At 47.0% G+C, this 13,690-nt stretch overlaps 1 protein-coding gene across 8 annotated transcripts in view; it reads left to right on the top strand.

The window, feature by feature from the left end:
• The window catches only part of CTNND2 (catenin delta 2), a 3,073,686-nt gene that overhangs the window by 2,089,708 nt on the left and 970,288 nt on the right, over positions 1-13,690 (top strand). For all 8 annotated transcript variants that reach the window (XM_075314970.1, XM_075314969.1, XM_075314967.1 and 5 more), the window contains one exon: positions 10,450-10,635. In XM_075314970.1, the coding sequence (XP_075171085.1) occupies positions 10,450-10,635 (186 nt within the window). The remainder of the gene's footprint in view (positions 1-10,449; positions 10,636-13,690) is intronic.

Genomic DNA, 13,690 nt, shown 5'->3' with positions numbered 1-13,690 from the left:
TCAGCGCAGCGTTCAGTTATCCATTCAGCAAACCTTTGAACGCAGGCGCAAATACACTGCCAACGCCCCACATGCCACAGTTCTAAATGCTAACATTTCACGACTGCTTGCGCTGGACCTCGTGGTTCAGCGATTTCTAAAGTCATACCCAGAGCTGTCTGATCTGCTGGTAAAAGTTCGCCGCCTGTCTGCACATTTTCGAAAGTCACCTACTGCTTCAGCCGGCCTTGCCGGCTTTCAGCGCCGTTTGCATCTTCTGGCTCACAGACTGGTGTGTGATGTCCCCACGCGTTGGAATTCAACTCTGCACATGTTGGTCAGGATATGTGAGCAGAAGAGGGCAGTTGTTGAGTACCTGCATCACCTAAGCCGTCGGGAAATGGGTCAAACTCCACACATAACACCTGAGGAGTGGAGATGAATGTCCGACCTATGTACCATCCTCCAAAACTTTGAGGACTCCACCAAGATGGTGAGTGGTGATGATGCCATTATTAGCGTCACCATACCGCTACTCTGCCTTCTAAAACGGTCTCTGCTCAAAAACAAACATGATGCATTGCAGGCGGAGCGCGATGAGTTGCAGCAAGAAACAGTAGTGGGTGTGGGTGATAACACAGAGCCCAGCCTCGTCTCATCACAACGTGCAGTGGAGGACTATGACGAGGAGGAGGATGAAGACATGGAGCAACTCTCCGGCCAAATTGAGGATATGACATGCACACCAGTCATATCCTCGGTTCAGCGTGGCTGGCCAGAGGACAGGGTAGATGAGGAGGAGGAGGACAGCATGTTCAGTCATCGTGTTGGTCAGGCTACTGAAGTCCTGGCTGTTAAGAGTCTGGCGCACATGGCTGACTTTATGGTAAGCTGCCTGTCTCGTGACCCTCGCGTTAAGAACATCTTGGCCGACAATCATTACTGGTTGGTAACACTGTTAGACCCACGCTACAAGGAGAACTTTATGTCTCTTATTCCCGAGGCGGAGAGGTCAACCAAAATGCAGCAGTTCCGGAAGGCCATAGTCACGGAAGTAGGCAAAGCATTCCCCTCACAAAACGCTAGCGGCATAAGTCAGGAATCAGTGGACAACCAAGGCGTACAGCCGAGAGAGGCACAAGTCCAATCCGCCAGAGGTAGGGGAACAGTCTTTAAGATGTGGGACAGTTTTCTCAGCCCCTCACGTACCACAGCCCCTGAGGTGCGGGGTAGTGCCACAAGAAATCCTAAGTTTGCCCAGATGCTCAAGGAGTACCTTGCAGATCGAACAACTGTACTCCGACATTCCTCTGTGCCTTACAATTATTGGGTATCCAAGGTGGACACGTGGCATGAATTGGCTCTCTACGCCTTGGAAGTCCTGGCCTGCCCTGCCGCTAGCGTTTTGTCAGAGTGTGTTTTTAGTGCCGCAGGTGGAATCATTACAGATAAACGCACCCGCCTGTCAACTGAAAATGCTGACAGGCTGACTCTGATCAAGATGAACAAGGGTTGGATTGGGCCAGACTTCACCACACCACCAGCAAATGAGAGCGGAATTTAAAGTTTGTAACGGGAATTTGCCATGTACTTCCACTCACCCATGGGTACACACTTCTGGACTTTGGATAATCGCTGGACTGCTCCTCCTTCTCCTCATGCGCCACCATGATGACCGTTACAATAGTTAGGCCTTTGTTTCAGGTATACCCCCAGTGGTAAATTTTTTCGCCCATTCTTTGCAGAATGGACATTACAACGACAGGAGACCCGCTCCTTTGCAATGGGAACAATGTTTTGAGGCCCTCATGCACGTCTCTATCCAGGGACAACGTGGAGCCTCCCAATTTTTGGCTGCCCTGCCTAAGGACTATACAATAATACACCCACTTCCTGACAATGGACACTTAATGTTTTGAGGCCCTCATGCACGTCTCTATCCAGGGACAACGTGGAGCCTCCCAATTTTTGGCTGCCCTGCCTAAGGGCTATACAATAATACACCCACTTCCTGACAATGGACACTTAATGTTTTGAGGCCCTCATGCACGTCTCTATCCAGGGACAACGTGGAGCCTCCCAATTTTTGGCTGCCCTGCCTAAGGGCTATACAATAATACACCCACTTCCTGACAATGGACACTTAATGTTTTGAGGCCCTCATGAACGTCTCTATCCAGGGACAACGTGGAGCCTCACAATTTTTGGCTGCCCTGCCTAAGGGCTATACTACAATAGACCCACTTCCTTACAATGGGCACTTCAGGTTTACAGGCCCTCATGCACGTCTCTATCTAGGGACAACGTGGAGCCTCCCAATTTTTGGCTGCCCTGCCTAAGGGCTATACTATAATACACCCACTTCCTGACAATGGACACTTAATGTTTTGAGGCCCTCATGCACGTCTCTATCCAGGGACAACGTGGAGCCTCCCAATTTTTGGCTGCCCTTCCTAAGGGCTATACAATAATACACCCACTTCCTGACAATGGACACTTAATGTTTTGAGGCCCTCATGCACGTCTCTATCCAGGGACAACGTGGAGCCTCACAATTTTTGGCTGCCCTGCCTAAAGGCTATACTACAATAGACCCACTTCCTTACAATGGGCACTTCAGGTTTACAGGCCCTCATGCACGTCTCTATCCAGGGACAACGTGGAGCCTCCCAATTTTTGGCTGCCCTGCCACCCACTTCCTGACAATGGACACTTAATGTTTTGAGGCCCTCATGCACGTCTCTATCCAGGGACAACGTGGAGCCTCCCAATTTTTGGCTGCCCTGCCTAAGGGCTATACAATAATACACCCACTTCCTGACAATGGACACTTAATGTTTTGAGGCCCTCATGCACGTCTCTATCCAGGGACAACGTGGAGCCTCACAATTTTTGGCTGCCCTGCCTAAGGGCTATACTACAATAGACCCACTTCTTTACAATGGGCACTTCAGGTTTACAGGCCCTCATGCACGTCTGTATGCAGGGGCATTGGTGAACCTCACAATTTTGGACTGCCCTGGCAAAGGAAAATACTACAAAGACTCACTTCCTCAAAATGGGCACATTAGACTCAGAGGCCTATATGTACGTCTCTTCTCAGGGACATCGGAGTGCCACACAATGTTTTACGTAAAATCTTTCATGTATTAATCTCAAAAAGTAACATACATTAGCTCTATCTCACTATTGGGTATGTGCCCTTAACATTTCCGCCATGAAAATTCATTTTGGTGTCATTTTGGAAGGTTTTCTGGTGAGTCCGTAAAAATGGCGTAAAACGCGGACAAAATTGTTCACGGCTGTGACTTTTGAGTGATAAATGCTTCAAGGGGTCTTCCCCATGCTGTTGCCATGTCATTTGAGCACTCTTCTGAGACTTTTGTGCCATTTTTAGGGTTTCTACATGCTGTCGGGGGTCATTTCACAAAAATACTCGGGTCTCCCATAGGATAACATTGGGCTCGGTGCTCGGGCCGAGTACACGAGTATCTTGGGATGCTCGGCCCGAGCCTCGAGCATCCGAGCTTTTTAGTACTCGCTCATCACTATTTATTGTCCGTGACGCCACCCACGGTGGTAGTGATTTGTTGACACCACCGCTGCTCTGTATGGGGATCCCAGGAGTGATGGTATGGAGCAGCTAGATGTTAGTCCTCCCCTCCGTGGGTAGGGGGGTTGGTTGCCCCGGGGCCCAGTGATGAGGTCGGTGATGAGGGATGGCAGGGCCGGTGCAGGGCTTGGTGGGGTGCAGGGACGCGGGGGCAGCGCTGTTCCTCATGGCACTGTGGTACTCACTCAGCCTGAGACAGGGACACAGTTCTCGGTAAAACACATGGCTGGAAAGACGATTCCCACGGACGGCTGCACTTGCTTTTCCCCAGTAGTTGACGGTGACGGTCCCTTTTCCTGCACCTAAGATGATGTTGGTAACGATGGGTTCCCACCGGTAACCCGCTCCCCGGCTTGGATATGGGCCGGAGGAGCCCTACTTTGCCCGCAGGCGCTGGCCCTGAGAAACTGGTGCCCTGGCGGTGGCGGTGTCTCTCTCCAACGGTTGGACTGTTGCCTTCAATCAGGACTTGGTTGTTGGGAGACCCAGAGGTCCCCTTCACTAACGGATTTGGCAAATTCACGGCGACTCCTAGCCTTGCCTGGATCCAAAAGGCCCCTGCCACTGGTGCTGGCTTCACTTTGTATACCGCTCCGGTACCGCCGGGCCACCACCCGTCCGCGGTCCTTTCGGCAACCTCCGGTCAGCCGCTCCTGTGGACAGTCACCGCCGTCTGCTGACCTTGCTGTCTCAGTCCGGGGCACACACCCGGACCAGCTTCAGGCTTTACAAACTGTCACTTTTTCTGTCACCACTCTCACTGTCCTCCTTTACCACTTCCTTCTCTTTAACTGCACTGCCTGGTTCTCCCGCCTCCAGGGCTGTGAACTCCTCGGTGGGCAGAGCCAACCGCCTGGCCCACCCCCTGGTGTGGACATCAGCCCCTGGAGGAAGGCAACAAGGATTTTTGGTTAGCTTTGTTGTACCTAGCTGGGGTGTAGGGTGTGGTGGTGTTATGACCTGTGACCCCTGGCTTGCCCAGGGCGTCACAATAGCTTATTAAAAACAGAGCATGAGGGTGTAATGCAGAGGTGTTAGAAATAGCTTGGCACCATTGGGGCACAAATTGAGTACAACAGCAACTTTTTGGATGCCACTAACTGGCAGCATTTTTTGCTATTATTATAGCTTATTAAAAACAGAGCAGAAGGGTGTCATGCAGAGGGGCTGGAAATAGCTTGGCACCATTGGGGCACAAATTGAGTACAACAGCCACTTTTTGGATGCCACTAACTGGCAGCATTTTTTGCTATTATTATAGCTTATTAAAAACAGAGCAGGAGGGTGTCATGCAGAGGTGCTGGAAATAGCTTGGCACCAGTGGGGCACAAATAGAGTACAACAGCCACTTTTTGGATGCCACTAACTGGCAGCATTTTTTGCTATTATTATAGCTTATTAAAAACAGAGCAGGAGGGTGTAATGCAGAGGTGTTAGAAATAGCTTGGCACCATTGGGGCACAAATGGAGTACAACAGCCACTTTTTGGATGCCACTAACTGGCAGCATTTTTTGCTATTATTATAGCTTATTAAAAACAGAGCAGGAGGGTGTCATGCAGAGGGGCTAGAAATAGCTTGACACCATTGGGGCACAAATGGAGTACAACAGCCACTTTTTGGATGCCACTAACTGGCAGCATTTTTTGCTATTATTATATCTTAATAAAAACAGAGCAGGAGGGTGTCATGCAGAGGGGCTAGAAATAGCTTGGCACCATTGGGGCACAAATTGAGTACAACAGCCTCTTTTTGGATGCCACTAACTGGCAGCATTTTTTGCTATTATTATAGCTTATTAAAAACAGAGCAGGAGGGTGTCATGCAGAGGTGCTGGAAATAGCTTGGCACCAGTGGGGCACAAATGGAGTACAACAGCCACTTTTTGGATGCCACTAACTGGCAGCATTTTTTGCTATTATTATAGCTTATTAAAAACAGAGCAGGAGGGTGTAATGCAGAGGTGTTAGAAATAGCTTGGCACCATTGAGGCACAAATGGAGTACAACAGCCACTTTTTGGATGCCACTAACTGGTAGCATTTTTTGCTATTATTATAGCTTATTAAAAACAGAGCAGGAGGGTGTCATGCAGAGGGGCTGGAAATAGCTTGGCACCAGTGGGGCACAAATGGAGTACAACAGCCACTTTTAGGATGCCAATAAATTTCCTCAGTGTTTACTAGTATAATGGCTTAGTAACAATGAGCTTGAGTGTGCAATGCAGTGGTGCTGCAAATAGCTTTGAACCAGTGGGTCAATAATGGAAGTCCAACAGCCACTTTTAGGATGCCACTAAGTTTACTCAGTGTTTACTAGTATAATGGCTTAGTAACAATGAGTTTGAGTGTGCAATGCAGTAGTGCTGCAAATAGCTTTGCACTAGTGGGACACTAATGGAAGTCCAACAGACACTTTTAGGATGCCACTAAGTTTACTTAGTGTTTGCTAGTATAATGGCTTAGTAACAATGAGTTTGAGTGTGCAATGCAGAGGTGCTGCAAATAGATTTGCACTAGTGGGACACTAATGGAAGTCCAACAGCCACTTTTAGGATGCCACTTCCTCAGTGTTTGCTAGTATAATGGCTTAGTAACAATGAGCTTGAGTGTGCAAAGGGCAGGAGGGTACAGTGGCAGGGTTGTGGGTCAGTGTACAGGAAAGGAAGCCTCACTTTCTATCCCTCTTAATGGGGAAATGCAGCGAGGAAGTCCCTGACCTTAGCTACACAGATGCTGTTATCTGTAGCTGTTAAAATCTGTTTCCACGGACCTGACTTTCACCTATGGCTCTGAGCCTGCTTTTATTAGCCCTTACAAGGGCTAATAGAAACTTCTATCCCTATTCTGTATAGCGCTGTGTGTAGAGCGTACACAGCAGTATCGGAGACAGGAGCTACGCCAGCGGTGACTGACACTCAGACGCAGAAGAGATAATGGCGTCCAGACGGGCAGATACCAGTTTTTATAATGCAGGGACATGTGACATGGACATCCTATCACACATGCCGTTGCTTCTCTGGCTAAATGTCCACTTAGCTGTGTGTGTATCTGGGATTGGCTGACATGCTGGCCCGCCCCACTACAAGAGCGCGCTTAGGGAAGGAAGACAAGGAAAAAAAAAAAATGGCGATCGCCATTATCCCAGCAGCAGTGGTCTGAATGCGCTGTTCCCGCACACTATACACTGAAATTTCATAATAGTGTGAGTCACAGAGTGACTTACACTATTACAGCGGAAAGCCAGCTAGTAATTAGCTTGGCTTTTTGCTGCTGGAACCGTTCTCGAACGTAACTAGAACTATCGAGCTTTAGCAAAAAGCTCGAGTTCTAGTTCTATCTAGAACAGCCCCCAAAATCACTCGAACCGCGAACTGGAGGACCACGAACCGCGCTCAACTCTATTCTTAACACACAGGATATCCATTGAGAACCGGCAAGTAACAGGAGAAAACTACTCAGCTATATACCCTTATCTGAGAGAACTGATTGCCAGTCATTGACAGGTGTGTGGCTTTCATTCCACAAATCAACAGCACCACCAGCACTGACCACAAGAGGGAGTCCCAAACTGGAAATGTATTCACAACAGCAAGCTAAATCCCTGTGGGTGGGACAAAATGTCTAAAGGACTTTTTGAATCGGCTAGTGCAGTGTGACGTCAGGCAGGAGAATGAGGGACCTAGTAGCATCCGAAGGAGCTCAGGTGCCAGGAAAGCGGTCGGCCGGTAAATTTAATGATGGAACGAAGTCTGGAGGGCACCCCGTCGGGGTCAGAAACGGTGCCTGTGTTATGCAAATTGAAAGTACCCATTTGATGAATGTAAGTAAAGTTCTGCTGGTTAAAAGTAGTGCATTTTTGTCTGATTCATTGTCTAAGTGGAAGAATGAACAATGTGAAAGCATCTCTGCAGTGGATTGGCGACTGGAACGCAAGGAGTTACCGAATGGCTGCACTGCGGCCTGGCAGCCCCTGTACGCATGACTACTATTGCCTCCCCTAGCCGTTCTCCACATTGATTGTCCAGATTCTCATTCTCATGTAAATTGCCATCTGTTCTGTTTAATTAGGCAATTCATCTTCATCAGTGTTCTACCTGCATTCTTCTTTCACATCCAAGCATGCCACACTGATGCTACTAGGTCCCTCATTCTCCTGCCTGACGTCACACTGCACTAGCCGATTCAAAAAGTCCTTTAGACACTTTGTCCCACCCACAGGGATTTAGCTTGCTGTTGTGAATTCATTTCCAGTTCGGGACTCCCTCTTGTGGTCAGTGCTGGTGGTGCTGTTGATTTGTGGAATGAAAGCCACACACCTGTCAATGACTGGCAATCAGGTCTCTCAGTTTAGGGTATATAGCTGAGTAGTTTTCTCCTGTTACTTGCCGGTGCTCAATGGATATCCTGTGTGTTAAGAATAGAGTTGAGCGCGGTTCGTGGTTCGTGGTTCTCCAGTTCGCGGTTCGAGTGATTTTAAGGGTGGTTCTAGATCGAACTGTACTTGCTAATATTTTGTGATTTGCCTGCATCAAATGTAAAGGCCCCAATGGACTTGAATGCAGTTTGACATTTAGGAAGGCAAGAGCTGAGAGAGAAATACATACTACTTCTTGCAATCCATCTAATCATCTCTGCCATCCCCCCTATTTTGTAATAGTGTCCCCCATCCTGGTAAATGTCCCCCATCTTGAGCTACTTCCTGGTAAATGTACCCACCATCCTGTTCTATATGTCTCTCATCCTGGTATATATGTTCCCGTCCTAGTAAATATGTCCACCGTTTTAAGCCCCATCCTGGTATATATGTCCCTATCCTAGGCCCCATCCAGGTATATATGTCCCCATCCTGGTAAATGTCACTATCCTGGTGAATATGTCCCCTATCCTGGGCCCATCCTAGTAAATATGGACCCCACCCAAAGCCACATTAGTATTTATGTTTTCATACTAGGCCCCATCCTGTTATATATGTCCCCATTCTAGCCCACATCTTTGTATATATGTCCTTCATTCTGGTAAGAATATCCCCATCCTGGTATATATGTTCTTATCTGGGTATACATGTTCGCTATTCTACGCCACATCCTGGTATACAGTATATAACCCTATCCTGGTAAAAATATCCTCATCCTGGTATATTTGTCCCCATCCTGGACACCTCCTGGTACATGTCCCCTCCTGGACCACTGCTGATATATATGTCCCCATCCTGTTATATTTGTCCCCATCCTGGGCCCCTCCTGGTATACATATCCTCCTCTTGGTATATATGTCTTCATCCTGGGCCCCTTGTTGTGAATGTTAGTTATGTCTTGGCTGCTGGGAGGCTCCCTCTGGTGGCCAGGAAGGGTTTGGGCAGAGACCAGGTGGGTTGTGCAGTGGGTGTTTCCTTTCCTAACTCTCTGCTTATTTAAGTCCTGGTCTGATTGCAGGCTGTTGCCGGATGTCAGTTGTTCTTTGTATCTCCAGCCTGCTTAATCCTGCTCTACATCACATCCACTCCAGATAAGTTCTTGCTCTTTATTTATTGCCTGGTTCTTTTGCTTATCTGGGTTTGTCATTTGTTGTGGTTGATTTCAGTTTATTTCCTTCCAGGGATTTTCCCCCTCAGTAGATTGTTGAGGAACTCCCTGCAGTACTGTGTGGAGTATTGCTCCTTTGGGTCCATGTGTTTGTGGCTTGTTGAATTACTTATAATTCTTGTTTTCTGTTCATTGGTATGACAAGGGCACCTGGTATAGGACGGAGTTCAGATCGAGCGATCTGAGGGCCTTTTTGTGCTATCAGGAAGTTGGTATTTTGCAGGGTTTTTCTCTTGCTACCATCAGTACCTTTCCTTTTGCTAATCCTGTCATCTACCTGTGTATTGTGTTTTTCCTATATCACCGCAGTCTTTGAATGTGGGGGGCTTGCTATTCTTGTCTATTTTCTGAGGCAGAGAGTTATTCATCTTTCCTACCTTTAGGATAGTTAGTTCTCCGGCTGGGTTCGCGGTGCACAGGATGTTAGTTCACCCCTCGGCTACTTCTTGTTGTGTTGGTTAGTAAGGGGATGGCGGCCAGATTAGTTGCCAAGGCTCTTGTCACCTTTTTGCCAATGATTTGTGGTGATCTTCCATGGTTCCGGATCATAACAGCCCCTCCTGGTATATATGTCCCCCTTTTAGGCCCCTTCTGGTATATTTATCCCCCTCTTAATCCCCTCCTGGTATATATGTCCCCTTCCTAGTATATATGTCCCACTCCTGGTATATCTGTCCCCCTCCTGGTAAGTATGTCTTCATTCTGTCTCCCCATCACAAAAAAACATTTTAATCACCCTCCTAAGCTCCCACGTCACAAAACGTCCTTCTCTGTAGCCAGTGCGCAGTGGCTGGCAGGCAGCGGACATCGGCGTCCGTACTATCGCAATGCATGATGTCACTGACATGCGCTACCTTCAGTCATGGAGATGCCAATGTTAGCTGACTGCCGGCCACTGTTTGGCTGGCAGCATGTATCTCAGTGCAGGGACCTAATGCGTCTCTGCACTGTGATGCATTTTAGCTGGATGTGTGCCCTCAGACACACATCCAGCTGAAGCAGGGGCTGGGGCCAGCGGGGCCTCTGCACCCCCAGGCCCAGTCATAGTCACGATCCCTGCGACCACGATTGTTTCGTCCCTGATTTTAAGTAAAGTGATTTGCAGATTGCCTGCTTAGGATATTACTAATCAAGTTGCCTAAGAGTACATTAATATTTACATTTTCTTTATAGTTGCAAAAGGTTTTGACCTATATGATTTCTAAAGAACAAACCATGCTCTTGAAAAACAATTATATATATTTATTTCTTCTTCCTCTTTTTTTGTCTTGTAAGACCGTTGAAAACTGTGTGTGCATTATGAGAAACCTTTCCTACCGGTTAGCTGCAGAAACTTCTCAGGGACAACAAATTGGAACGGATGAACTTGATGGATTGCTTTGTGGTGATACCAATAGCAAAGATACTGAAAGTTCAGGATGCTGGGGAAAAAAGAAGAAGAAAAAGAAATCCTTAGATCAGGTAAGTCTGTACATCATTTAACTATACAAGGTCAAGTCACAGCTGTGCAGATTTCATCAAATCAATTTAATAAAACATTCTGAAAACTTTATAAGTAAGAAAATATCATGCGGTAGTGAAGTACTATGTTGAAGAATAGAATAGACGAATAGAAAATCCCATCTCAGAAATCGTTGTCTGCTTTCGAACACCTTGTATTTTAGAAGAATTTTTTTATTATTAATCAACAACTATGTTCTCAATCAACCCACAAAACTCATAAATATCAAAGCTTAATATTTTTGGAAGTTGGAGTGGGGTTTTTTTAGATTTGGCAAATCTTAGGAGGATATGTGTTGTGCAGGTAAATATTACTGTGCAGAATTATTAGGCAATTTAATAAAAACCAAATATATTCCCATCTCACTTGTTTATTTTCACCAGGTAAACCAATATAACTGCACAAAATTTAGAAATAAACATTTCTGACATGCAAAAACAAAACCTCAAAAAATTAGTAACCAATATAGCCACCTTTCTTTATGATGACACTCAACAGCCTACCATCCATAGATTCTGTCAGTTTCTTGATCTGTTTCCGATCAACATTGCATGCAGCAGCCACCACAGCCTCCCAGACACTGTTCTGAGAGGTGTACTGTTTTCCCTCCCTGTAGATCTCACATTTTATGAGGGACCACAGGTTCTCTATGGGATTCAGATCAGGTGATCAAGGGGGCCATGTCATTATTTTTTCATCTTTTAGACATTTACTGGCCAGCCACACTGTGGAGTAGTTGGATGCATGTGATGGAGCATTGTCCTGCATGAAAATCATGTTTTTTTTGAACGATACCAACTTCTTCCTGTACCACTACTTGAAGAAATTGTCTTCCAGAAACTGGCAGTAGGTCTGGGAGTTGAGCTTCACTCCATCCTCAACCCGAAGTCCCACAAGTTCATCTTGGATGATACCAGCCCATACCAGTACCCCACCTCCACCTTGCTGGCGTCTGAGTCGGAGTGGAGCTCTCTGTCTTTTACTCATCCAGCCTCTGGCCCATCCATCATGCCCATCAAGAGACACTCTCACTTCATCAGTCCATAAAACCTGCCATTCTATCTCATGTTTCTTGTTCAAAGGTGGTCGTTTTTCAGCCTTCCTTACCTTGGCCATGTCTCTGAGTATGGCAGACCTTGTGCTTTTTGATACTCCAGTAACGTTGTAGCTCTGAAATATAGCCAAACTGGTGGCAAATGGCATCTTGGCAGATTCACGCTTGATTTTCCTTAATTCATGGGCAGTTATTTTGCGCCTTTTTTGCCCAACACACTTCTTGCAACCCTGTTGGCTATTTGCCATGAAACGCTTGATTGTTTGGTGATCACGCTTCAAAAGTCTGGCAATTTCAAGACTGCTGCATCCCTCTGCAAAACATCTCACAATTTTGGACTTTTCAGAACCTGTCAAATATCTCTTCTGACCCATTTTGCCAAAGGAAAGGAAGTTGCCTAATAATTAAGCACACCTAATATAGGGTGTTGATGTCATTACACCTCCTCATTACAGATATGCACATCACCTGATTTACTTATTTGGTAGTTGGCTCTCAAGCCTATACAACTTGGAGTAGGACAACATGTATAAAAAGTATCATGTGATCAAAAGACTCATTTGCCTAATAATTCTGCACACAATGTATGATACAGCTCATATTTTATGTCAAAAGAACTTTCTAAGTAAAAACTAAGGCCCATAAAGACCAGTGCTGTTCACACCAGTCTTGATGTGGGGTTGTACTAGAATCAGACGCTTCTGATGCACGAAAAGGAATACACCTCTTCTTAGATCTGGCCTGTCAGAGAAGAGGCGGGCAACTAAATGGGCGCCTTGCTACTAACCTTACTCTACTCGGGGACTGGATTAAAATTTCTGGCATAGAGAATGCCACTGCTAGCCATGAATTTGATGAGCGGTGGTTGCCACGTTGATGTCCCACTCCAGCTTCACCCACTTGCAGTCCATAAACCAGTATATAATCCCCCACCCCCCTGCATATCCCCAAAAATACCTTTTAGAAGTCTCTCATACTGTTTAATGATCAGCAGAGTTCAGTTTGATGGGCGTAGATGGTTACCTTCTCTAAAAGCAGAATAGCAATCTTCCTGCCTTGATTGATGTGGATGGCACATCCTGCATCATCCGCAGCTCCGTGTTAATCTTGCGCCTGCTCAGGTGCACGTTTCTTTGCCCTACTAAGTTCTGTGCATTACAGAACTTTGCTCTTCCCCTAGTAAGGCAGAGTAAAGTGTGCCTGTGCATGCCTGCACTTCAGCTGCGTAGGCACAATAATCACAGGGACCTGTGGATGACATAGGACAAATTCTCATTAATCTAGGCAGGAGGATAATGATTCTGCCTATTGAGAAGGCATAGAACCCAGACAACCGACGTTCATTGGACTGGACCATAGTGATCAGCATTAGGTGCAGAAGTGTGCCGCCCCCGTGCCAGCAGCCGGTGCTGCCCAGATCCGGATCTACGGTACGGCTCGAGGGGTTCTCCGGACCCGGGGGTCGCGCGGACACTTCGAATAAAAGGGTACGTATATAAACGAGGATTTGCAATAAACTGTCTGTGACGCCACCCACGGTGTATGGTGAGATGTAGCACCACCGCTGCTGTTGTGGGATACCCAAGGTAGATGTGATGGCAGCTGGATGTTAGCCCCTCCATGGGTAAGGATGAATGCCCCGGGGCCTAGTGTTGTGCAAGGTTGCAGGGATCAGCATTAGTGATGAGCGAGTATGCTTGTTACTACTCAGTACTCGCACGAGTATCACTGTACTCGGGCTACTCGGCAGGGACCGAGTAATCTCGCGATACTCGTGCTGTACTCGTGGTCTTCATCCCTGTATGTTGGCGCTCTTTTGAGAGCCAGCCCTCATGCAGGGATTGGCTGGCAGACCACTACAATGCCACAGCCCTGTTAGTTGTGGAATTGCAGTGATTGGCCGGCCTGCACAGCGTGACCGAGCCTTTATACCGGCGGGCGCGCTGTGCTCTGCACACAGC

Source organism: Anomaloglossus baeobatrachus, chromosome 6 (genome assembly GCF_048569485.1).
Source record: "Anomaloglossus baeobatrachus isolate aAnoBae1 chromosome 6, aAnoBae1.hap1, whole genome shotgun sequence".
NCBI lineage: Eukaryota > Metazoa > Chordata > Amphibia > Anura > Aromobatidae > Anomaloglossus > Anomaloglossus baeobatrachus.
Note: the sequence above shows the minus strand (reverse complement) of the source record. Positions and strands in the feature narration are given on the sequence as shown.